At 44.1% G+C, this 25,038-nt stretch overlaps 4 protein-coding genes and 1 pseudogene across 4 annotated transcripts; 3 read left to right on the plus strand and 2 right to left on the minus strand.

The window, feature by feature from the left end:
* The first annotated feature begins 665 nt into the window (after positions 1 to 665).
* On the plus strand, positions 666 to 1,720 carry LOC149408001 (uncharacterized). The gene is made up of 3 exons (XM_089623076.1): positions 666 to 812; positions 888 to 1,562; positions 1,619 to 1,720. The coding sequence occupies exons 1-3, from the start codon at positions 666 to 668 to the stop codon at positions 1,718 to 1,720; spliced, it is 924 nt and encodes a 307-aa protein (XP_089479202.1).
* A 10,260-nt stretch (positions 1,721 to 11,980) lies between these two features.
* LOC149408002 (protein ANTAGONIST OF LIKE HETEROCHROMATIN PROTEIN 1-like) lies at positions 11,981 to 12,922 on the minus strand (annotated as a pseudogene).
* Positions 12,923 to 13,881: 959 nt separating this feature from the next.
* On the plus strand, positions 13,882 to 14,865 carry LOC149408003 (uncharacterized). The gene is made up of 2 exons (XM_089623109.1): positions 13,882 to 14,018; positions 14,116 to 14,865. Exons 1-2 carry the CDS (start codon positions 13,926 to 13,928, stop codon positions 14,863 to 14,865), a joined length of 843 nt encoding a protein of 280 aa, XP_089479235.1. The 5' UTR covers positions 13,882 to 13,925.
* Positions 14,866 to 17,766: 2,901 nt separating this feature from the next.
* LOC149408004 (uncharacterized) lies at positions 17,767 to 18,665 on the plus strand (the record flags this gene model as incomplete). Its single annotated transcript, XM_089623118.1, has 1 exon — positions 17,767 to 18,665. A coding segment is annotated over one exon (744 nt), but the record flags the coding sequence as incomplete, so codon positions are not given.
* A 2,064-nt stretch (positions 18,666 to 20,729) lies between these two features.
* Positions 20,730 to 24,805, minus strand: LOC149408005 (transcriptional adapter ADA2a-like). The gene is made up of 12 exons (XM_089616155.1): positions 24,615 to 24,805; positions 24,262 to 24,511; positions 24,071 to 24,136; positions 23,855 to 23,980; positions 23,684 to 23,759; positions 22,549 to 22,600; positions 22,405 to 22,460; positions 22,245 to 22,325; positions 21,940 to 22,159; positions 21,577 to 21,787; positions 21,183 to 21,473; positions 20,730 to 21,110 (listed from the first exon to the last, which is right to left on the minus strand). The coding sequence occupies exons 1-12, from the start codon at positions 24,665 to 24,667 to the stop codon at positions 20,919 to 20,921; spliced, it is 1,674 nt and encodes a 557-aa protein (XP_089472281.1). The 5' UTR covers positions 24,668 to 24,805; the 3' UTR covers positions 20,730 to 20,918.
* Between the last annotated feature and the right edge of the window lie 233 nt (positions 24,806 to 25,038).

The raw sequence follows: 25,038 nt of genomic DNA on the forward strand, positions 1-25,038 counted from the left end.
TCTACCTAGCGCTACATCGCAAGCGTTTCGTCATCGTCAGCAATGTTAACTCGAAGCACAGATACCCTTGGATATGGGTGTCCAAGTCAGCCTTCGGGGTCGTGCCTCTCTTATTCGGTCTCGCGGCCGATTTCCCACCTGTGGGCGATATCGAGGATTCTGAGCTCCATGCGGTGATCAGGGCGATCCCGGAATCGAGGCGGCAAGGGCCACACTTCGAATCCCCAGACCTAATGGCAAGGACTGGGTGGTTCACGCCCGGAGGCGACGCTCCTCCGTGCCCGAGTCTCGGCGCGGAGGCTACGGAGGACCCTGAATCAGAGGCGGGGGGCTCGTCTGCCCCTCCCCCTGACGTGGGGGGTACCAACCAAACACTTGCTTCCAGTTAGTGCACGTTCCGTTGTATTGTACTCTAACCCGTCATCTCTTTATTTTTTTCAGATACGATGACCCGGCGACACCGACCACGCACGCAGGCACCGAAGGTGGCGCCCGACGTTGAGGCCGTGACCGCGGCTCAACCACAAGCTGAGGCCCGCCATGGAGGGCTTCCAACGCGGGCGAGGGCCGAGGCGAACTCCTCGAATAAGCGACCGTCGTCGACGATCCTCCCCGGCTCGTCCTCCGGCCACAAGCGTGCTCATACGTCGGTGACGTCAAACGGCATGGAGTCGATGCTCTTGGCGGAGGCGGCGGAGCTGAGGGACCAATGCTCTCGAGGGATCCTCGAAACCTCTCTACGGGATTTCAAGAGTCTCCTGACGGTGAGCGACCTCGAGCATTTCCAGAGCGGGATCGGCGACGCCCGAAAGGTACGATTTGCTTGTTTGCCTTATTTGTGATTATTGTGCTTATTTCGATCGCATGTGCGTTGTTTGTTCCCACAGATGCTCGCGCGCCAAGAACGGAGCGACCGTATTCTTCGGGACTTGCTGCATCGCATGCAGGTCATGGAAAAAGACAAGGAGAACACAGCGGCCGCCCATGCCGCCGCCATGGCGGGGGTCCGCACCGTCCAAGAGTTCCAAGTGCTCGAGGAGGAACTACAGCGAGCTCGTGAGAAGGCGGCGGCCGAGAAGGCGTCTCGGGAGAAGGCTGAGCAGGCGGCCGATACTTTCTTAGGGGAGACAAAGAAGCTCCAGGCGGCGCTTTCGAGCCGAGACGAGGAGCTGAACATCGTCCACGCCCGACTGTCGGCGAGCGAGATCTCCCGGGTCAAGGCCGAGAGGGAGAGGGAAACTCTGCGAGCGGAGGTGCAGACCCTCGTCGAGGAGAAGGATGACGCCGTGCGATCAAAGACGGAGTTGGAGGAGGACTGGGACCTCTCGCTGGAGGTGGCCCGTTATGAGGTGGCCATGCGGGTCAAAGACGCGACCGCGGAGGAGAACGCGTCTCGAGGGATCACATTTTCCTTCTTTGACGCCATGTTTCCTCCCCTGGAAGACGAGTCGCCAGAGGATGACTTGCCTCCCGAGGTCCCTGCGGAGGCCGCCCAGTCGTCAAACTGTCGGCCCAGCGGAGAAACCGTTGGCGCCCCTTGCCCCGAAGACGACGAAGAGCAGGTCGACTACGGCTCAGAGTAGCCAAGTTTTCTTTGGTTTTCTGCGCATTTGTTTAGCGCTCGCTTTACATTTTCTTTCGGATTTCTTCTATGTTTGGCGTGTGCTGTATTTTCGTACTTTTCTCATCGGGTTGCTTGTGTAACATCGTTTTGCTTTGATGGAAGCTTTTCTTTTTATTGTGCGTCTTATTTTCTCGACTTGCTATGCTTAGTGTAATCGATTTGCGCAATTTGAATAGTGCGTGTCTTACGAGCCCGGCTTGCTATGCCTAGCGTAACCGGTTGGCACGGCTTACTGCCGCACTTGGCGCGAAGTTTTCCCGTCGGCGCTGGCTAGACCAGTTTCATCCGGCGGGTGCGACTCTTGGCCATCCATTCGTGACTCGCTGCCTATCGGCATGCGCGAGCTGGGTGGCCGTTGCGCTCATCCTCCGACGAGTACGCTACCTATCGGCGTGCGTATCGGGATGGGTTCGCAGCTCCCAGTGAGCGTGGTACTTGTTGGTACGCGTGTCACATTTTGGGCTTTGACTGCCGAGATCGACAATCCGGTGCGCGGACGTGATCCATCGATGCCTTGCCGCCTATCGGTGCGCAAGGTGCATCGGTGCGCGAGAGGGTCGCAGCAAAAGACGTGCGAGGTCGGAGGTCCGATGCGCGGATCCAACTTGTCGACGTTTCGCTATCTCTCGGCGTACGACCTCAACCCGTGTGAGAGCGTCGCACGAGGAGGGTACGAAATCGGAGGTCCGGTGCGCGGATCCGATTATGGGTGTTTTGTTACCGCTTGGTGCATGGAAAGTGGAGTAAGCGAGCTTGTTACTCTCGCCTTATCCCCTTAGCCCCCCGAGTTTCTTGGGTGCTCGTAGAGGAGGCTAGAAATTATAATTCAATGCTTTGAAGTGAAATGTAATTCATTAAATTATTGAAATGGTTCAAAAATTACATCCCAGGGCGGTGGCCAAACTTGAAATTTAAAATTGACTTTGCTAGAATCGAAAATTACATGAGAACAACAAAGCGTAAAAATGGACGAATGAACATCTACTGGTAATATTGCCTAAGGTGCTCCGCGTTCCATGGGTGTGTGAACACGAGTCCCTCCATGTTCTCGAGCTCGTATGTGCCGTTGTGGATGGCTCGGCGCACACGGTACGGGCCTTCCCAGGTGGGGCCTAGAACTCCCGCACCTTGCACCTTGGTGTTTTGGAACACCCTTCGAAGAACGAGGCTTCCGTCGGAGAACTTCCGCAGCTTGATCTTTGAGTTGTAGTACTTCTCGACCTTCCTCTTTTGCGCAGCAAGCCGGGTGAGTGCGTCCGCCCTCCTTTCGTCTATGAGGTCTAGCTCGAGCCTGATCGCGTCATCGTTGGTGGCTTCGTCGTACTCCTCGATGCGCAAGGTTGGCAACTTGGTCTCGACGGGTACCACAGCCTCGACGCCGAATCGCGAGAGCGAAAGGGGTTTCGCCGGTCGCGTTTCAAGCAGTGGTGCGGTATGCCCATAAGACCATGGGGAGCTCGTCGGCCCAAGCCCCCTTTCTTGCCTCCAGCTTCTTCTTCAGGTTCTCCTTGATCGTCTTGTTCACCGCCTCGACCTGACCGTTGGCTTGAGGATGGCGGGGAGAGGAGAAAGTCTTGCTAATGCCAAGTTGTTCGCACATTTCTCGGAGGCGCGCATTGTCGAATTGTTTTCCGTTGTCAGTTACAATTGACGCAGGGATCCCGAAGCGGCATATGATGCTTTTCCAAATGAAGCTCGTCGTGTTCGCCTCAGTGATCTTTGCTAGCGGCTCGGCCTCTACCCACTTCGTGAAGTAATCGATAGCCACGATCGCGTGCTTGTATTGTCTCGGGGCCGTAGGTAGCTCGCCGATGAGGTCGATTCCCCACTTCGCGAAAGGTCGCGGCACGATGATTGGACACAATGGGGCCGGTGCTTGACGCGGGATGTGGGCGAATCTTTGGCACTTATCACACTTTTTGGCCCACTCGTGGGAGTCCTTTTTCAAGGTCGGCCAAAAGTATCCAAGTCTCAGTAGCTTCAATGCCAACGATTGCCCAGCGGCGTGGTTTCCGTACACCCCCTCGTGCACCTCGCGGAGTGCCTTCTTCGCCTCGACTTCGGTCAAGCAGCGAAGGAGGGGCATAGAGTAGCCTCTCTTGAACAAGTTTTCCTCCCTCATTGTGTACTTCGGCGCCAAGCTTCTCAGCTTTCTGGCCTCTTCTCTGTCTTCGGAAACGACTCCTCGCTTAAGAAATTCCACGAGCGGAGTCATCCACGAGGGAGGCGGAGTCTCGTCAACGACCCCTACGTCGCCTCTCGAGACGTAGGGTCGGGTCAGCACTTCGATTGGGACGCTACCCTCGCCCTCCTCGTCTATCCCAGACGCGAGGCGAGCCAGGGCGTCAGCGTCAATGTTCGCCTCTCGAGGGACTTGGACGATCTCGAACCACGACAGGGCTTCTAGATTCTTTTGGGCCTTGGACAGGTATGCGATCATGTGTGGCTCTTTCGCGGCGTAGTCGCCCTTAACCTGGTTCACAATCAATTGCGAGTCACAATGGATGCACAGGTTTTGGGCGCCCAACTTGTTCGCTAGCTCCAAGCCAACGATCAGAGCCTCGTACTCTGCCTCGTTGTTGGAAGCCTTGAACTCGAACCGCAGGGCGTATCTCAGCTTTTCCCTATCGGGATTTGTGAGCACAACGCCGGCGCCAACCCCCCGGGCGTTTGACGCGCCATCCACGTGCAAGTCCCAGACCGGCCCTATCGGGTCGTTGGTTCTCTTCTTCGATGACTCGACGTGGTCGTCCTTCTTCTCTTCCGTGCTCTCGTTATTCTCGTCGCCCTCGTCGGTTGGGGGCGTGCTTGTGAATTCGGCGATGAAGTCGGCGAGGGCCTGACCCTTAATGGCGGTTCTCGGTTGGAACTCGATCCCGTACTCGCCCAACTCTTGGGACCATATCGCCATTCGAGAGGAGGTCCCTTTTTGAAGGGCCTTCTCGATGGGATGTCCCGAGCGGACCACAATGGGGTACGCTTGGAAGTAGGGCCGGAGCTTTCTCGCGCTCATGACGAGGGCGAGGGACAGTCTCTCGATTTCCGGGTATCGGGTTTCGGCGTCGAGGAGCGCCTTGCTAACGTAATAGACCGGCCATTGTACCCTGTCCTCCTCGCGTATGAGGACCGCGCTCACGGCACTATCGGAAACCGCGAGGTAGAGGAACAAGGTTTCGCCATTCTTTGGCTTTGCGAGGAACGGGGGGGAGGTGAAATAGGCTTTCATATTGCGGAATGCTTCCTCGCACTCCTCCGTCCACACGAACCCGTCGGTCTTCTTCAGTGCCTTGAAGAATGGTTGGCACCTATCAGTGGCTTTGGAAACAAATCGCGTCAGGGCAGCGATCCTTTCCGTCAAGCTTTGAACTTCTTTGACCTTTTGTGGCGACCTCATCTCTAAGATCGCCTTAATCTTCTCAGGATTGGCCTCGATCCCGCGGTGGCTCACCATGTAGCCCAGAAACTTTCCAGACTCGACCCCGAAAGCGCACTTGTTGGGGTTGAGCTTCATCTTGTAGCGTCGCAGGATCGTGAACATTTCCCTAAGGTCTCGAACGTGGTCGTGGGCTTTGAGGCTTTTGACAAGCATGTCATCCACGTAGACCTCCATAGTTTTGCCAATTTGATTGGCGAACATGCGGTTCACCAACCTTTGATACGTCGCTCCCGCGTTTTTGAGGCCAAAGGGCATGACCTTGTAACAGTAAAGTCCGCGGTTCGTAACAAAGGTGGTTTTAATTTGATCCGGCTCGTGCATGCGGATCTGGTTGTAGCCTGAGTAGGCGTCCATGAAGCTTAGCAATTCGTGGCCCGCAGTGGTGTCCACGAGCTGCTCAATCCTCGGGAGAGGGAAGCTGTCTTTCGGGCAGGCTTTGTTGAGATCTTTGTAGTCGATACAGATCCGCCACTTCCCATTTGGCTTCTTGACCATTACCACATTGGACACCCACTTGGGGTGCTCCGCCTCCCTGATGAAGTCGGCGGCGAGAAGTTTGTCAACTTCTTCACCAATGGCTTGGTACCTCTCCCCACTGAACGCCCGTCGCGGTTGAACGCGCTCGGCCACCCTCTTGTCGTCGTTGAGACGATGAACCATGATTTCGGGGTCGATCCCCGGCATGTCGGCGTGTGTCCACGCGAAGACATCTTTGTGCTCTCGAAGGAAAGCGGCGAGCTCGGTCCGGACTTCGGACGAGAGTTGGGCGCCTACCTTGACCACTTGGTCAGGCTTGGCGTCGTCCAACACGACGGGAACGAGGTCGTCCGGTGTCTCCACCTTCCGACGCTCGACTTCGTCCCTTTGGTCTAGCTCTCCGAAGGTGCCTCCCTCCTCTAACTTGCACGGGAATTTGTCCCCGAGTTGGAAGACGGTGCTCACCACCTTTCCTTTCCCTTTTCCGTCCACGCCCTGGATGTAGCACATCCTCGCCATGGATTGGTCTCCCAACATCACGGCGATTCCCTTCTCGGTCGGGAACTTCATAATCAGGTGGTACGTGGACGTTATAGCTTCATCCTATCCAACGCCGATTTGAAGATTATGTCGGCGGAGCTCCCATTGTCGATCAGGATTCTCCGGACGAGGTTGTTGGCGACCGGGGCAGAGACGACTATCGCGTCGTTGTGTGGATGGAGTACTCGCGCCGCTTCTTGTCCGGTGAAGAACATGGACTCGAAGGGGGCCGGAGGAGGGACCTCGTATGTATGGTTGATGTAGTGCGCTATTTTCCCTTGGGAAACTTCGCGCACGTACTTCTTCCTCTGCGTAGCCGAGTCTCCGAACTCCGGGCCGCCTAAGATCGCGCCCACGACGTGAAGTTGCGAGCTTTCCGGTTCTTCGTTTGTCGCGCGGTCCGTGACGGTCACCATTGCCGGACCTTTCTTTCCTTGCCGCGGGCGGCCTCCGTGCGCCGCGGCCGTCCCGATAGTTCTAAGGACGTATTCCTTCAGCTTTCCATCTTGAATCAGGGCCTCAATCTGACGCTTGAGTTGGTAGCACTCGGATGTCAGATGCCCGTGATCTTGATGGTAGTCACAGTATTTACTTTGATCCCTCTTGGCGGGATCCTTCGTGAGAGGGGTTGGACTTCCCAACTTGTCACGGTGCAGAGCTAGGATTCGCTCCGGCGGAGTGTTCAGAGGAGTGAATGGCGAGAACTTTCGGAAGCTGTCGACATGTGGCGGCCTCGGCCCAGGGAGGGAACGGCCGTTAGGGGCCTGGCTTCCCTTATTCCTCCACTTTCGGGGGTCAGGACGATCTTCATCTCGATCGTCGCGGCGGCGACTCCCCTGTCCTCCTGACTTTCGGCCATCGAGATAGTCCTCGACTCCCATGTATGTGCGGGCTCTTGTCATTAGCTCCGCCATGTCACGCGGGACTTGGCCAACAATAGACTTGAGGAAGTCACTCGTGCGTACTCCCTCAGTGATTGCCGTGATGGCGTCCCTATCGTCGAATCCTTCGACCTTGTGAGACTCCTCGGTGAAGCGAGCAAGGTATTGTCTCAACGTCTCGTCTCTTCCTTGTCGGATAGAGAGGAGGTGGGTCTTTGGTTTCTTCTGCGCCACGAGGGTTGCGAATCGGGCGAGGAACGCCTCTCGTAAGGCCCGGAAAGACGGAATGCTTCCTGGCCTCAAACTTCGGAACCACTCGAATCCCGACCCTGTGAGGGTCAGGCTGAAGGCTTGGCAGAGGGTGGCGTCCGTTTGCCCTTGCATCGTCATCCACGTCTCATAGTGTTGGACGTGGAAGTGGGGATCCGTACGTCCATCGTAGGGGCGAATGGACGGTAACTTGAAGTTTCCCACGCATGGCTGCGCGAGGACTTGTGCGGCGAAGGGAGAGTATGATTCCTCGATCCCTCCGTACGGCCTTTGCCTCCCTGACTCCCTCATTTCTATGATTTGATTTTGGAGGCTCTGAATCATTGTGACCATGTCGAGCCCGTTAGCGGGGCCGACCGTCGGGGCCACGGGAGTCACTGGTTGTCGTTCGTTGGACGCTTGGTCCACGACATTGGCCTGAGGCCGGCCGAGAGTTGCAGCGGGGAGCGCGTCCCTTCGAGAGTTTAGCCTTTGGCGGAGATCCTCCCCTCGGGAGTTTCTCTGCGCCGTTAAGCGCTCTCTAAGGTCCACGCTTGGTGCGGGGCGAGGCGAGGTCGCCCTTGGTCGGACCGTCCGGCGGACGCTTCGGCTATCGGCCCCATCATCAACCAGAGTCGCTCTCTCCTCGGCGAGGGGCCGTGTCCGGCCGCCTCTTGAAACCGAGGGGGCGAGTCCCCGGGAATGTGACCGTGCCTGTTGCCGCGCTAGGTGCGACGGCCCGGCCAGAGCATTGTTGGACCTCTCGGGCCGCAAAGGGGCAAGGCTGGGCGTTGCCTCGTTGGTCCTCGACTCCCCCACATACTCGGGGTCGGAGTCGTCTTGGGCGGACCTATCTTCAATGTCATAGCCGAGGAGGTCGGCTATGAGCGTACCGTCGACGCCGGGGCGGTCAAGGAGCTCCGCAAGCCGCCGGGCCGTGTCCTCTCGGAGCTCGGCCTCGGGGTCAATCATCGGGTCTTGGGGCTGGCTCTCGCTGTCGCGAGGTTGCCCTTCAAGACGATGTGCGAGGCGTCGAAGACCGTACCTCGAGCTCGTCGCTCGGGTACCCGCAGAGGTGGTGGGAATGTGACTCATCTCTCCAGAGTCGTGAGAACAAAGGGAGAAGACTGGTAGAGGGAATGCGTCGTCAAGGTCGAGAGATCCCCTCCTTCTAGCGCCAAAATGTTGTCGCAGTTTTTCGGACAACGATTTAGGAGTCACAGACGGTTAGACCCAAGGCCGGACCAAGTGGTCTCGTCTCGACTCGAACGTGTCGGGCTTGGTATTCCAAGCCGTCCCTTAGCTGTAGGTGATCTCTGTCTCGTCCAAGCACCTGAAAAGTAAGCAAAGAAGGTGTGAACTACAAAGGGGAAACAGAGGGGTTGCCTCTGTTTACCTCTCCGACGCTAAACATTAGTAGGATTGAGGTGGTTTGCAGAGGGTTTAGTGTTTAGAGGTCGAGACTTGAGAGAAACGAGCGGGGTACGAGTTCGACAGCGTTTCAGTACCCAAATTCGGATTACCTGGGTCGAGGGAGAGACCCTCATATTTATAGGCGGCCAGAGGGGGTTTGGGGAACCCCTCGGCCGGGCGCCGGCCTTGGAGAGCCGGCCTTGGAGCGCCAGCCCTGGAGCGCCGGTCCTGGAGCGCCGGTCCTGGAGCGCCGGCCTTGGAGCGCCGGCCCTGGAGCGCCGGTCCTGGAGAGCCGGCCCTGGAGCGCCGGCCCTGGAGAGCCGGTCCTGGAGCGCCGGCCTTGGGGCACCGGTCCTGGAGCGCCGGTCTTGGAGAGCCGGCCCTGGAGCGCCGACCTTGGAGCGCCGGCCCTGGAACGCCGGTCCTGGAGGGCCGGCCTTGGAGCGCCGGTCCTGGAGCGCCGGCCTTGGAGCGCCGGCCCTGGAGCGCCAGCCTTGGAGCGCCGGCCCTGGAACGCCGGTCCTGGAGGGCCGGCCTTGGAGAGCCGGCCGTGGAGAGCCGGCCATGGCGAGTGCCGGCCCCGGGCGAGCGCCGGGCTTAGGACGGCCGTCAGCGCGGCCGTCGTCGATCTACCGGACCGAGACGGACCGGTAACACTCGTTTCCCATCTGAACTGCTTGTCCATCATTGACTTCAGAATAGGTTTTGAAGGCAGCCATATCATAGGCGACGTGAACGGTAGCACAAGTATCGTACCACCACCCTTGAACCTTGCCTTTGACCGCCATGAGTTCGCTCAACGTAGCGACTATGTTAGTGTCGGTCATAGTGGTGTCGACCTCTTTCTCTTCCGTCTTGCGGTGTCGACAGTCTCGAGCATAGTGACCGGGTTTGCCACACACATAGCAGCCCCCTTTGGACCCCTTGGATCCGGGCTTGTTACCGGACTTGGATTTGCCGGAATGCTTGAATTTCTTCGAGTCCTTTTTGGAACCCGAAAAACTTTCCTTGTCATTCCACTTCCTTTTGCCTTTAGCGCTCACCGCATTGGCCTTGGAAGTACCGACATCCGTCTTCTTCTCTCTCATCTTCGATTCCTCCTCGATTCGAAGATGTTTCTGAATTTGCTCCAAAGAGAAGTCCTCGGTGTTGTGAAGAAGTTTCTTCCGATAGCCTTTCCACGAATTGGGCAACTTCGCAATAATCGCACCAACTTGGAAAGACTCCGGAATATCTATCTTTACAGCCCTCAATTTGTTGACAATAACTTGCAATTCATGAACTTGAGCAAGTATAGGCTTGTCATCAAACATCTTGAAATCAAAATAACTCGAGACAAGGAACTTTTTGGTACCTTCTTCTTCGGCATTGAACTTGTACTCGAGAGCCTTCCATATCTCGACCGCCGATGGATTGTCGGTGTAGAGATCGTAGAGTCGGTCTGACAAAGTGTTCAGAATGTGACCCCGGCACAGCAACTCGTCCTCTTGACGCTTCTTCCGGTCCGCCTTGAGTTCTTCATCGTCATCGTCCGTCGGCTCCGGGATGGGCACCAACGCCGGGTCGAGCACGTAGAAGATCTTCATGGCGGTGAGGAAGAACCGCATCTTGTCCTGCCAGCGGGTGAAGTTGGTGCCGTCGAAACGATCCAACTTGACGAAGTCCTGGCTCATCACTTTCAAACTCGAAACAGACGCCTCGGTAGCCATAGCACAAGATACTATAAGATTGTTAGATAATTCTTCGAAATTGAAGACTTCGAGGCTTGAATCACGCATAGGAATGCTTTCCTTATAGTATTTCGAGTACCCCCAAAGTGTCTTAAGGTTTCTGTACAAGAATACCGCAGGATACGACAAGCCTAATTCGGACTGCACCAAGACAGAGTGAAAATCCGAAAATAAGCAAGAACTTTGTTTCTGGATAAATGTTTCGGGAAAAGAGAAAGTTGGTTCGAAAACCCCGTGTTAATTACTGAATCCGAAGTCGGATTATATAATCAATCGTACCTGTTTGCGAAGAGGTTCGACAAACAGACGCACTGTTTCGGTCGAACTAACAGTCTTCGCGAACAGACGCACTGTTTCGGTCGAACTACGGTTATAGTCTCAAACGACACGACCGTTGGCCAAACGATAGTTCGTTTCGAAGAGACGTGACCGTTAGTTCGAACGGTAACAAAAATAACTACTAAATGAGGAGACGCGACTGTTGGCGAGAATTGTCGCAAGAAACCCGCGGATCGTACCGTTTCGCCTAGAGGTCGAGCTCACCTGGATCGAGCTCACCAGGGTCGAGTTCACCTGGGTCGAGCTCACCAGGGTCGAGCAGAAATGACTGTGTTACTTCGTCCAGTCGACCTCGCCCAGTCGAGCTGAAATGATTTCGTCACTTTCTCATTTACATTAGTATTTTGTTCCATGTGAGACTCTTTCCCACACATAAACTCACTTTCTCTATCAACAACACACTATTTTGTCTTTTAGTGAACAAATTAAATTGAGCTAATTAAAACACCTATTTAATTTTACTCAATTTCTAACAATACCTTGGCAGGAACGCTATTAGGTGCGACAAGTCGCACTTAATACTCTGACGGGAAGGTTATTCGGTGCGACTTGACACTCGCCATTTTTTAAGTATTTGGAAGATTATTCGGTGCGACTTTGGGTTTGACAAGTCGCACCGAAAAGTGTCGCATCTAATGTGCGATACTTTTGGGTGTGACAAGTCGCACCCGAAGCCTTTAGCGACAGACTTTCGGGTGCGATATTTTTTGGCATTGGGTGCGACTTTCGTCCCACCCGATGCCTATATTTGTTCTAGTGGTTGGGATGCGTCCCTCCGTGTTCTTTTCAAGATGTAATAAACGATAGGTGTATTATTCGTCCGTAATTGTAACCCGGTATTCTTTCGCCACTAATTGAAGATTCTTAATTTATCCATCGTGGTTCCATCCACGTGTCTTCAATATAATATATATATATATATATATATATATATATATATATATATATAAGAGACAAGAGAAAAGAACACGCGAAGGAGAAAAAAAATTGATAAAAAAGAGCCTATTTTTATTACTTTTCAAAATAATTGGAGACTTTAAGCAAACTGTCTAAGTTGCTTACTATATATATATAAGAGATGAGAAAAGAAAACGCGAAGGAGAAATAAAACTGATAAAAAAGGGCCTATTTTTATTACTTTTCAAAATAATTGGAGACTTTAAGCAACTGTCTAAGTTGCTTACTGTTAGGGCAACTCCAACCCATTTCCTATATTTTGTGTTAATTCAACACAACTTTTGTGTTGATTTAGCACCAAAATTTTTTCCAACTCCAATCACACCACAAAATTTCACACTAATGACATAGTTTGAACAAGGGTCGACCATTTTGGGTATATGCCATCAGCTAGATAATAACCCATGTTATATTCTTTTCCATTAATGACATAATTGACCGGTGGAGCAGTACCCTCAGCAAGATTAGCAAAAAGATGAGATGCCTCTAGCACATTAATATCATTATTAGATCCTGGTAGACCGAAGTATGCATGCCATATCCAAAGATCATAATCAGCTACAGCTTCTAGAATAATCGTAGGAGATCCACTACGTCCATCATATTGACCTCCCCAAGCTGTTGGGCAGTTTTTCCACTTCCAATGCATACAATCTAAACTACCCAACATACCTGGAAATCCTCGACGCTCATTAATGTGGAGAAGTCTTGCAACGTCATTAGCATTAGGTGCTCGAAGATAATGGCCTCAAAACACCTCGACAATAGCATGGCAAAATCTCTTCAAGCATTCCAAAGTTGTGGACTCGCCTATTTTGATATACTCATCGGTGGACTCTGCCGGTGATCCATATGCCAACATTCGTAAAGCGGCTGTTAGTTTTTGCAAACTAGATAACCCGAGTTTACCGAGTCCATCTCTTCGTTGGACAAAGTAATTGTCATGTCTTTGCACAGCATCATGAATTTGAAGAAATAAAGCTCGGCTCATTCGAAATCTTCGTCGGAACATTGTCTCTGGGAATCGAGGATTTTCTGTAAAATAGTCGTTGAAGAGATTGCGAGCGGCTTGTTCCCGATCATGGTTGATAACGATATGATCAGGAATAGATCCACGATGAGAGCCTTAGGTATTTAGCATACGATTTAGCATGAAATTGTTATTTTCAGTAATTTGAGATATGACTTTGTTTTCTAGATCTTCATAAAATTCATTATCTGAAGAAGAAGAGGAAGAAGATGGTATGTAAGATGAACTACCATATTGAAAATTCATCGTTTTTTATGAGAAGAAGTATACGGTAAAGAAGGAGGTGATATTTTTCCAAGTATGAAACTCATCATTTATAGAAAGAAATAAATAGATCCGGACCATTGAATTTTAGATCTAAAATCTAGCCGTTCAATTTCTGTCACATCTTGTCTCTGAGCATTATCATAAACAAACAAATAAATCCGGACCATTGAATTTTAGATCTAAAATCTAGCCGTTCAATTTCTGTCACATCTTGTCTCTGAGCATTATCAGAAACAAACAAATAGATCCGGACCACTTAATTTTAGATCTAAAATCTAGCCATTCAATTTCTGTCACATCTTGTCTCTGAGCATTATCAGAAACAAACAAATAGATCCGGACCATTGAATTTTAGATCTAAAATCTAGCCATTCAATTTCTGTCACATCTTGTCTCTGAGCATTATCAGAAACAAACAAATAGATCCGGACCATTGAATTTTAGATCTAAAATCTAGCCGTTCAATTTATGTCACATCTTGTCTCTGAGCATTATCAGAAACAAACAAATAGATCCGGACCATTGAATTTTAGATCTAAGATCTAGCTGTTCAATTTTTGTCACATCTTGTCTCTTAGCATTATCAGAAACAAACAAATAGATCCGGACCATTGAATTTTAGATCTAAAATCTAGCCGTTCAATTTCTGTCACATCTTGTCTCTTAGCATTATCAGAAACAAACATCTAGCCGTTGCATTTCTAAAATCTAGCCGTTCAATTTCTATAAATAAGACTTACTCCTCAACCCATTTCCTCACAAATTCATTCTTCACCTCATTTCTTCAAACATGACTTCAAGTCGCAGTTCTTCATACTCTGTTTAAAAAGATATACTCTTGTGTCAAACCTATATTGATATTTCTCAAAAACCAATCATAGGGATTTCCCAAAAAAAATATCAATTTTGGGCAAGAATTGAAATAGAGTATCACTCAAATGGAATCCAAAAAGTTAGACCAAGAAGATCTTTAGAAACTAGAATGGCAACCATTCTTTCTGCTGTTTCGAAACTAAGGGGATGTATTAACCAGATTGAAAATAAGAATCCCAGCGGTGCTTCAGAACAAGACATTGTAAGTATTTATTTTGTCGATAAATGTATACATTATATTTATTTTTTATTTGTACTAACTAACTTTTTACCATCATTCTTTTATCAATATGTAATAGTTAACTCAAGCGAAGATGTTATTGGTAGAGGATGTCAAATACAAGAGGGTCTTCAAATTCGACCATGTGTGGCCTATTATTAAGGGAATTGAGAAATTTGCTGGTAACAGCTCAAATACCGAGTCCCCGGGTCTTAACCATCCGTCATCGTCATCATTTTCTACCGAGTCACCTGTAACCCCCGGTATGAATTCATTTAATCTTAACATGAACGACCAAGAAGGCACTTGTAATTTATCTGGAAGACCAATGGGTGTAAAAAACGCAAAGAAACAACAAAAAGATGCTGAAGAATTTAAAAAAATGATGGAAAAAATGAGAGTCTTGTCCGAACTATTAAAGATTTTAATATTGATAGAATTGAAGTTCAGAGACAAAAAAAATGAACTTCGAAAGAAAAAGATTGAGCTAGCTCAAATGAAAGAAGAGAATAAAATTTTATTCATGAATTTGGATACTATATCCGACCCAAATATGCGTGAATTTCTAGTAAAAGAAAAAGAAAAAATTATGCAAAAAAGAGCACAGACGAACCAATATGAAGAACAAGGAGAATGTTCTGAATATTATGGATCTCAATATCGAGCATCTAATTATCAACAAAATCAAGCTCAGGAAGATCAATCTCAGGGAAATCAAGCTCATGAAGATCAAACTCATGGAGATCAAGCTCAAGAAGATCAAAATCAAGATTACACCCAATATTATAATTATCTTGACGGAACTGGAAATAATTTTCCCCGTTATTAAATTGTGTTTTAAGTTTTTACTATGTCTTTTAAAACTATGTTATTGTTTTTAGTTTTCATTTTATTTTGTGTGTTTAATTTAAACTTTGTAACATATATTTAAATTTTTATGTTTTAATTGAACTTTGTTTTGATATTTTTGTAGTCAATTTATGAGTTTTTGTGTTTTATAAACATTTATAAGGTTGATATATGTATATATGAAAAAAAAAACCTTTGAATTTAATATGTTAATTTTTTTTTTTTTTAAAGAAAAAAAAAAAGCAATGCCGTGTTGTACAGTGACATGACATATATGCCGTGCCACTGTTTAAATCACCAAATTTGATGTTGGCTATCATGTGTGATTGGAGGTGTTTTTACACTATAGTTGGCGGAGAAGCCCTTAGGGCCGGACCAACAATAATTTGAAATTCCAACGTTTCAAATCGTTGTATTTTTTTTCTTTATTATGAATGCCTCATACCTCATATTGCGTAATCATTATAACGTGTTTTTTGTGTCAATTAACTGAATAAGTAGTCTTCATAATAACTTGTTATGAATTAGTCTAAATTATAGTGATTATGTAATATGCAATTAAATAAATTAGTGTTGTTTGCCAGCGTCAAATTACACCGCAGTTGGACAATATCTTTTATTTATTTATTATTATTATTATCAGAAGTTGGACAATATCTTGTCAAGTATGTCTCCGGGGGTTACACCATCAAGCAATTAAGAAAACTATTATTGTTATTGATGTGCCCTAGAGTCGGTACTACTGTTATATTGTTTGAGCATATATTGATCAAAGCACTCTTGTAAATAACTTGCTTTGTGAATGAGTTTAGGGGCAGTTGAATGAATTTAGCCATATGGGAAAATGAATGAGCCTACATTGAACATAACATGTACATGCTTCATATATCTTAAAAATACCATGCGAACATTCCACTCCATGTTTATACTCCCAGTTTTACGAAGGCTGAGATATCAGGTAGCTAAAAAGGGTTCAATAATTTAACCAGGTATTCCTTGTAATTTATCAGAACAGCATTTGTCATACACACATGAGTCATGACCAATGAACTAAATGCCGTTTTCGTTGCCGTTTCGAACCTCCTGATTTACGGAAAATCCTCATGCCGATGGAAAACCCAACGGAAAAAATGTGAAAAAGGACAAGTGAAATACTGTTTTCAAATACCGTTTTCCATGGAAAACCGACGTACCGATGGAAAACCGAACGGAAAAAATGTGGTAAAATATATTTAAAATATATACATGTAATACATACATATATTTTTCAATTTTTAAACATATATAAAAAATACATTATGTATATAATATTTTTTGAAAATTGTATATTTATATATAATTAAATCTAGAACCACTAAATTGGCCAATTTAATAGTAAAAAAATGTAATATATTCTTTGATACAATATATATATTCTTTTACTCATTATATATATATACACATGTATTTAAGAGAAATGTTTAAAAACTACTCAACCATCCTTTATATATATATATATATATATATATATATATATATATATAGTTATAGTTATGTATATAATATCTATATATAATAAAAATAATTGAAGATACACGGTTAATATATAGGATTCCACCAACATATTATATATAATAGATAATATTATATCCTCTCCCAACAAAAACTCTATACTCTATATCCATAGCATAGTTAATAAGAAGTATAGCTTCTTCAAGTTTTATCCACGTTCCGCCACGTGGCGTCGCCATATGGCGACACGTGGCGTGTTTTTTTTTTTTTTGAGCCTGAGCCTGAGCCTTCCTTTTATTTTTATTTTTTTTCAATTTTGATTTTTTTTCCCTTCTAAATATCAATATATTTTGTATAATTTTTTTATATATATTATAATCATAATTACTAATACTATATCAATAACATATATTTTCATTTATTTTTTTCCCCATCTTTAATTTTTTTTCCCTCTCTCATCAATATATTTTGTAATATTTTTATTTCAACTTGAATCCTGATACCGCCAGGCAGCGATACGTGGAAGCCATTTTTTTTTCCTTCCGATTTTGATTTTTTTTTTACTTCCGATTTTGATTTTTTTTTCGTTTCAATTTGTTTTTTTTTATATATTTTTTTATGTATATTATAATCATAATTACTAATAATATATTATATTATATCAATAACATATATTATCATTTTTTTTCCGACCTTTAATTTTTTCCCTTTCTCATCAATATATTTTGTATATTTTTTTTTCAACTTGAATCCTGGTGCCGCCAGGCAGTGACACGTGGAAGCCATTTTTTTTTCCTTCCGATTTTGATTTTTTTTTTACTTCCGATTTTGATTTTTTTTTTTGCTTTCCAATTTTGATTTTTTTTCCCTTCCAAACATCAATATGTTTTGTATCTTTTTTTATGTATATTATAATCATAATTACTAATACTATATTATACTATATCAATAACATCTATTATCATTTATTTTTTTTCCCGACCTTTAATTTTTTTCCCCTCTCTCATCAATATATTTTGTATATAATTTTATTTCAACTTCAATTCTGGTGCCGCCAGGCAACGACACGCGGAGCCATTTTTTTTCCGTTCCGGTTTTGATTTTTTTTTACTTCCGATTTTGAATTTTTTATTCCTTCTTTCATAAATATATTTTGTATAATTTTTGTATGTATATTAATTTCTTTCCTCACTCTCTTATCAATATATTTTGTATAATTTGTTAATGTATATTATTTGTAAACAAATAACCAATTAATGAGGGGTCTTCTAAAATAATAGCCAAGGTTTGTGTTTTATTAAAAAATTAGCCAAAAAAAAATGTTGTACCTAAAATGCCCTTCCCAATTAACCAGTTCCGCGTAGAATAACTGTTTCTCCAACGACGCACACGAATCATATGTTCAGAAGAACTCCGCCTTCTTCTCCGGCGTTCGGAGCTCCGTCGTCGTCTCCGGCGTTTGGAGCTTCTTCATCGTCTCCGGCAACGTGACACGGTATCGGAGCTTGGGCCGGAAGATTCAGGAAGAAACATAGTGGAGATAATATTCAAGTCAAGCTGGGTGAAGAAAGAAAGCCACAGCCCAGCGGTGAAGATCGATCGGATCCTGAAAGTCCACAACACTCACCGGACAATCCAACGCTTCGAAGACTGTCGCGATTCCGTCAAGTCCGTCGCCCGGAAAAACCCTCGCTGCTCCGCCGACGGCAACGAGCTCCTCCGCTTCCACTGCGCCACTCTCTCCTGCTCCCTCGGCTCGCGCGGATCCTCTTCCCTCTGCTCAATCACCTCCTGCCACGTGTGCTCCACGATCCGCCACGGCTTCTCCGCCGCCGGCGACGGCGTTCTCACCACCGCGAGCTCCGGCCTAGCTCACGACTCTCTCACCTCTTCTTCTTCTTCTCGCCGAGCTATGATCGTCTGCCGAGTCATCGCCGGCCGAGTCAAGCGCGATTCCGGCGAAGGCGGCGACGGATCTGAGTCCGTCGCCGGAGGATACGATTCCGTCGCTGGATCTTCCACCGGAATCTACAATAACTTGGAGGAGCTTGTGGTGTTCAACCCTAGGGCGATTCTTCCTTGCTTCGTCGTCATTTACAAAACCCTGGGATCGGATCATCAATTGATTAATTAAGTTAAATTAAATTAGGGATATTCTCTGTGCTGGTCATCGTCGTCGTCGTCGTCGTTGATAATTAAAATAAAGTGACAATCGAGTTGTTGATTTTATTTATGAATGTAATCGTTGTAATGTATAGAAGGACTAGCGAATGTGGCGACTACTCTGCTTCTCTTCCTGGCCTTTAGTAAATCAGATTAACTTAAAAAATATAGTTATATTATTTTTTATAAATCTCGTTATATTGTTTTTTATAATATTAAACAAGTGAAACTTCATTTAATACATTATTTCTAATATAATTAAGAGATTTGTAAATATGTAGTAAATCGGATTTACTGTTATATTTACCATAGAAATTAATGATTTACTCAATGGTTAATATGATTTACTGTCGGATTTATTGTCCTCGATTGTTCATGAAAATAATTAGTAAATCTTATTTACTGTTATATTAACTAGTCCTCATCTCTGATACTTTTTCTATTAGATTAACTAGAAAATGTTATGGTAGATAAGATTTACTATTGTTCTTGTTACGGTAGATAAGATTTACTATTGTTCTTGTTACCGTAAATAAGATTTACTATTGTTCTTGTTACGGTAAATAAGATTTACTTTTGTTCTTGTTACGGTAAATAAGATTTACTTTTGTTCTTGTTACGGTAAATAAGATTTACTATTATTATTGTTACGACAAATAAAATTTACTGTAGTTTTTGTTATTGTTAATTGGATTTACTAATTTTTTTTGTTATGGATATTATTATTTACTATGATAGTTAATAATATTAACCTAAGGGTATTATTGGAATATTGGAATGTTGTCATGATAAATTGGCTATTTTCCTAAATATGTTAATAGTTGGGCTATAATTTTAAAGTACGGATGTTATTTTGGCTAGTTCTTTAGCCGACCCTATATTTAATACAATTAAAAGTCTAAACTTACTTTATTTTACTTATTTTTCTTTTTCACTTTTTTTTTTAAAAAAAAAATATTGCTGACTCGCGCGTAGCGCGTTTTTTAAACTATTAATATATATAATAGATAATATTGGAATAGGCACTAGGCACTTGTTTAACCTCGGTTTACGTGTATATTGAATTGAAAAAAAATAAAAGATAATATACATCTCTCTCTCTCTCTCTCTCTCTCTCTCTCTCTCTCTCTCCCTTCTTCTTCTTCTTCTTCTTCTTCTTCTTCCGTAACTTCTTCTTCTTCTTCTTCTGTAACTTAGTCGCCGTAGTCGTTTTTTTTTCCTCTGGAAATTCGTCGACATTCGTGGAATATATGCAGGTTTTATACTACAAGTTCAACGAAATCAACCGGTCGTTTACAATGGAAACGGCATGTCGTTTCCCCGATTTTCCAACGACATTAAACGGGGAAACGACACAAAAGCTTGTCGCCAGCCGTTGAACCACCGAAATGGAATTTCCAGGCGAATTTCCTGGAAATTCGGCGACATTTTATTCCTTGGTCATGACTACCTAGTTCTACTATTGTTCAATATCTAGAGCATCAAGGTATATTCCATTTATTGTGTTGTCAGTAATAATAATAAATAGGGCAGTGTAGCAAAATAGGTAAAATGAAACTATGAAATTTGTTTTTAGCCTATGTTTAACAATTTTTAGGGATATAGCCAAATGCATTATGTGGCAATAATTAAGGTCTGATTTGCCCTTATTTATTAATAAATTCGTCACTTTCTCTCTCCTATTTTTTTTCAAATAATTTTTTTTGCATCAAAACTTCAAAAATTCGTATCTTTCTCATACGAACTCGAAATTGAGTGATTCCAAATCCTCGGATTCGTGACGCCGAGATCTTCAAAAATAGATCGATTGTATTTGATGAAAAATCATGTTTAATACCATAAATGTAGAAAAATCACGTTACTACCTTAAATATAAAAAAAAACCGAGATTTATCAAAAAAATAAATGAAAATGTAAATATAATGCATTAAACATAATTTTTCATCAAATACAATGGGTCTATTTTTGAAGATCTCGGCGCCACGAATTTGTAGGATCTTAAATCACTCAATTTCGAGTTCGTATGAGAAAGTTACGAATTTTTGAAGTTTTGATGCAAAAAAAATTATTTGAAAAAAAAATAGGAGAGAGAAAACGACGAATTTGTTAGTAAATAAGGGTAAATCAGACCTTAATTATTGCCTCATAAGCCATTTGGCTATATCACTATAAATTATCAAACATAGGCTAGATCCAAAATCACATGTTTAAAGTGGCCTAATTAGTTACAAATCCCTAATAAATAATAATAATAATAATAATTTGTTTATTTTTGCTACTATTACAGCCAGATTTTTTTTCTTCTCGTAAAACGTATTCCCTTTGTATAATCGACAACTAACTATACATAATTCTCCAAACAGAATTGATATACTGGAATCAAGATTGAGCTATTCCCTTTTTCACAAGCATGTCATAGACCTTATCAATCTTAAAGGGTTCGACCTTAAACAGGTTATAAGCGTCGGATTTCTTTGTTACGTTGCCACTCAACACTTGTACGGACATGGTCTGAACCATTTTGAGGTAATGCACCGGTAATATTCTGATCTCCGAGCATAGTCGTTTCTCCTGCATATACAAAGAGTCCGACAATGTTGAAATCATCATGAACATAAATAATAATAATGAGAAAATACTTACAGTTTCAGAGAGTAAATCGACGCCCGTTAATCCAGTGACGTCCCATTCGTCCAAAGCACTCATGATGGGTCGCATCGCTGAGTTCTGATCTTTTCCGGTGGAAAATGGATCGGTGGGTACTCTGATGAGACCTCGTGGACTGACTTCTGGTTTGGGAAAGGCTTTACCATTTGTTCCGACCTGAGGACTTTCCTTGATTCTCAGCGTGTTCTCTTCATTTTCCTTCTTCCTCTTCTGTTCGATAAATTTGTTTGCTTCGGCTGCGGTTCGACACCCGGCAGCTCGGGCATCCTGCATAGGGTGCAGAATCCGCTACATGATCTATTCGTTCACTTATGTAATCGACGAAAATTAAAAAATAATATAAGATTAAAAAATACAGAATTTTTCTCACCTTAAGATCATCTATTCTTTTCATGATGTGGTGTTCCTTGATTATCCTATGAAGCAACGCCTCGTGCTCTTCTCTCGAGTGATATCGTGCAAAGACCTTGAACCGCATATATATTTCCTTTTCTTCAGGAGAGAGGCTCTTCTCAAACGGGTCCGCATAAAGCAAGTTTCTTTCTAGAATGAAATCTTTCCTTCGTTTTCGCTCATCAAGCCTATCCAAAGGCATCAAAACATTATAAGAAAGAATCAAGACGGGACTCCGACGAACGGATAACATGGTCAACACAAATCTTTTTAATATGACTAATTTTGACCAATGATATGTAATACAAGACAAACAAATATACGAGACCAGTGCAAGTACCTTTTGGAGTAGATACGCAACACTCGTATTTTCAGCTCTCGCTCATGTTCAGTGTCTGTCTCTTTAAATTCCATGTCTGCAAGCAATTGCTCCGCGTCGTTATCGTACTCGATCTCGAATTCCTGGCGCTTGAAATTATACCCACTCAACTCTGTCACGGGTCCCTCATCCCCTGGCATCCGAAGCTTTTTACCCCCTACACTTCTGTCTGCTTGAGCTTCTGTCAAAATCCAACAGTAAACAAATTTCTTGTAAGAACGAAAACCAACACTTCTGAAGCGTCACAAGCACAATATCTATCATACCTTCCACTTTAGTTTCATCCTTAACTTGGAAACTGTTAATTCCGGTCTTTGCCGAGCCTGTAACTGAGCCGTCCGCATTCTCTGATATACACAAAAGAAAATATATACCTCACTGTGATTATAAGGAAAACAAGAAAGCTGCTAATGTGAACTTTGGTACCAGCAGTTGGGTGAGCTGAAGATTGTGGAGCTGCGCTTGTTCTTGCATCTTCAAATCTGAAAGCAAAGAAAAAAGAAAAACCAAACACGGTTCAAAAGGGTAAGCTGTGGAAAACAGAATAAGTTTTAACACGTGTCCTCTTACTTGACTGGCTCTTCTTTGGGTGGAACTGGAAGCTCCCCGGTCATTGAAGTTTCTGCAATACAAAAAAGAATATAACGCAATTGTGATTAATTGACATTATCATTCATGGCTTCTCAGAAATTCAGAAATAGAAATCGAGAATTCTTAAAAGGGTTAGTAAGCTATATAGCCATATATGCTAGTGTTTTGTAATATAGCCCACATTTTGTTAATATCCTGTAAATAGCCAGGGCACCTTATTTACATAACACAAAAAGACTCTTACAACCCAGTCAATTCCCGCCCATTATTTTCAGCCCATTAATTAAAAATGGAAATCAAATTTTCGGCCATAACTGCAATCGCACATATCGAGGGATATTCATTTACACGGGAAATCAACCATCAGACGAAATCCAAATCTTTACCGCTAATTTCGGGATTGTTATTTACTGCTAATTTCATGGGAACATATTCGGGATTGTTATTTACTGCTATTTTCCGAAATTAGAAGCCAATTCAAATTAAAACAAGCGGCTGAAAAAATTCAAATTCTGCTAGAAAATTTCAAATTCTGCTAGTTTGAAACTTCCTAATCTGTTTCAATATTTTATTAAAATTTTAAAAACACTTGGCCGAAATTAATAAAGGGCGAACATGTAAAAAATAAGCAGTTAATAGGATGTCACGTATGCAACTTGGCTATTTACAAAGAATTTACAAAAGGTTGGCTAATTTACAATTCTTACAGTTTAGGTGGCTTACGTATCTGATTTTTTGTTCTTAAAAACTTAACTAGCAGTTTGTACGTGCAATGAGATAGCAATTTTCTAACTATAAAATAAATAAAAGCATTTGTGTATATCAAATCCAAAAAAGGCTACATGCCAGGACGAAAAAGGAATAAGAAAGCACCTAATTCAACAAATAAAAGAGCAGCTTTCTAGAGTGATATAATATGTTATCCCAGTACGTGTGTTACAGAGGAGCAATGCGTTGGTGTCAACCGAACAGAGTTTGATACAGATGCAAAGCTCAAGCAAGCACATGACAAATTTTAGCAATCAGTAAAATCATCCACATGCATTCTAAAAAAGGATAGAAAAGAAAAAACGAAAAGAAAACTAGACCGATGGCTGGAAAATGTAAAACTAACCGATCTTTATGTCACCCGATCCTTTAGCCATTGCGAGAAGGTCGTCTTTGCTCTTCCCCATAACATGAGATAAATCCTACATGTGACGCAAAATGACATTAGTCATTGCCGTAGAAGCATATAAAGCACATGTAGACATACAATGTAGATATACTACCAAACAAATCTTACGGGAAGAGGAAAGCACGGCGAGTTCATGTAAATGAGATTATAGTGGTTAATACATTGCGCTTTCCTTTTCGTTCCGACATGTTCCGCGACCTCCGCCCAGTTCCCAAATCCGTACATCCCAATACCCTATAGAATGCACAAGGTTGTTCAGCCCCAAAAAACTCGAAGACGCAGTTTCTTTTGCAACAAACATCAGTAAATCAGTTCCAAAACTACCTCTAGCAGTAACGTTTCTTCATCAGCGTTCCAGTCCAGACAAATAAGTGGAAAAGCCAAATTGTCCTGTTACAAACCCAATTTATCTTCTTTTTATGGATACACATTTTTCTCATACCCTAGATTACGTTAGAACCAAAATAATTTGGAGATGAGTCTACTTTGTTTAAAGTAACAATTGAGTGACTAACCATAACCCTGTAGTGATGATTGCTTTTGTGGGGATAAATCTCAGCTCCAACAGAGAAACACTCAACGCAGAGATCAAAATCCGCGCAAACCACGCACTTGATTCGAATCATCCCCGAGATATCTTTGTTGCAGTAGTTGCAATGATATAGAGGGGCTTTTCGGTCGCCGCTTCCATGGCCTAGAACGCCACTGTAACTCCCGGTCTCCGAATTCTCTGCATTCGAAGCGACCCTCTTTCTCTTCGACGATCTACACCATAAAAGTATAGTAGATTTCGTTAAATAACAAGTTAAGTCGGTAAATTAGGTCAAATCTTCGAAATGAAGCGAATTTGGGAATTCTAAGCATTGACCTCTGGCTAGGATCGTCGTCGGAGATCTTCGATACAGCTCGAGAGCGACCCATCTGGTCGAATTCCAAAAATGAATTCGCGAAGCAGATAAGCCCTAATCCGGTATTTGTGTCTTAATCAGAAATTTGAGGACCGAGTTTGAAATTCTTCGAGTGATCGAACACCTTTTTTTTTTTTTTTTTTTAACTCACGACCTCCACGGAGATGACGTGTTATCAACCAGATTATAATATACCATTGGACATAAAATTGAACGTAAAAAATGTAAAAGATGACAACTAATATATTGTTTTCAAATGATGTTTTTCATTAAAAACAGACATGTTGATAAAAAAATCAAATAGAAATAATTGTTATATATCCATATATATCTTTCAATTTGTAAATTTGAGATTTATGTGTGATGGAAATACTCTCTGCTTTT

The sequence above is a fragment of the Urtica dioica genome, chromosome 1 (genome assembly GCF_054948205.1).
Source record: "Urtica dioica subsp. dioica isolate 48M chromosome 1, U.dioica_male_clone48M_v1_H2, whole genome shotgun sequence".
Classification (NCBI taxonomy): Eukaryota; Viridiplantae; Streptophyta; class Magnoliopsida; order Rosales; family Urticaceae; genus Urtica; species Urtica dioica.

What these genes read in the sequence shown, in the direction of transcription:
- LOC149408005 (XM_089616155.1), bottom strand. Translation starts at nt 24,667, where the DNA reads ATGGGTCGCTCTCGAGCTGTATCGAAGATCTCCGACGACGATCCTAGC. An exon ending in GACGACGATCCTAGCCAGAG is followed by an intron (nt 24,512 to 24,614) that starts GTCAATGCTTAG and finishes TTTATGGTGTAG; the next exon opens with ATCGTCGAAGAGAAAGAGGG. An exon ending in TTCAGCTCACCCAACTGCTG is followed by an intron (nt 22,326 to 22,404) that starts GTACCAAAGTTC and finishes TGTGTATATCAG; the next exon opens with AGAATGCGGACGGCTCAGTT.
- LOC149408003 (XM_089623109.1), top strand. Translation starts at nt 13,926, where the DNA reads ATGGCAACCATTCTTTCTGCTGTTTCGAAACTAAGGGGATGTATTAAC. An exon ending in GTGCTTCAGAACAAGACATT is followed by an intron (nt 14,019 to 14,115) that starts GTAAGTATTTAT and finishes AATATGTAATAG; the next exon opens with TTAACTCAAGCGAAGATGTT.
- LOC149408001 (XM_089623076.1), top strand. Translation starts at nt 666, where the DNA reads ATGGAGTCGATGCTCTTGGCGGAGGCGGCGGAGCTGAGGGACCAATGC. An exon ending in GGATCGGCGACGCCCGAAAG is followed by an intron (nt 813 to 887) that starts GTACGATTTGCT and finishes TTGTTCCCACAG; the next exon opens with ATGCTCGCGCGCCAAGAACG. An exon ending in CCGAAGACGACGAAGAGCAG is followed by an intron (nt 1,563 to 1,618) that starts GTCGACTACGGC and finishes GCATTTGTTTAG; the next exon opens with CGCTCGCTTTACATTTTCTT.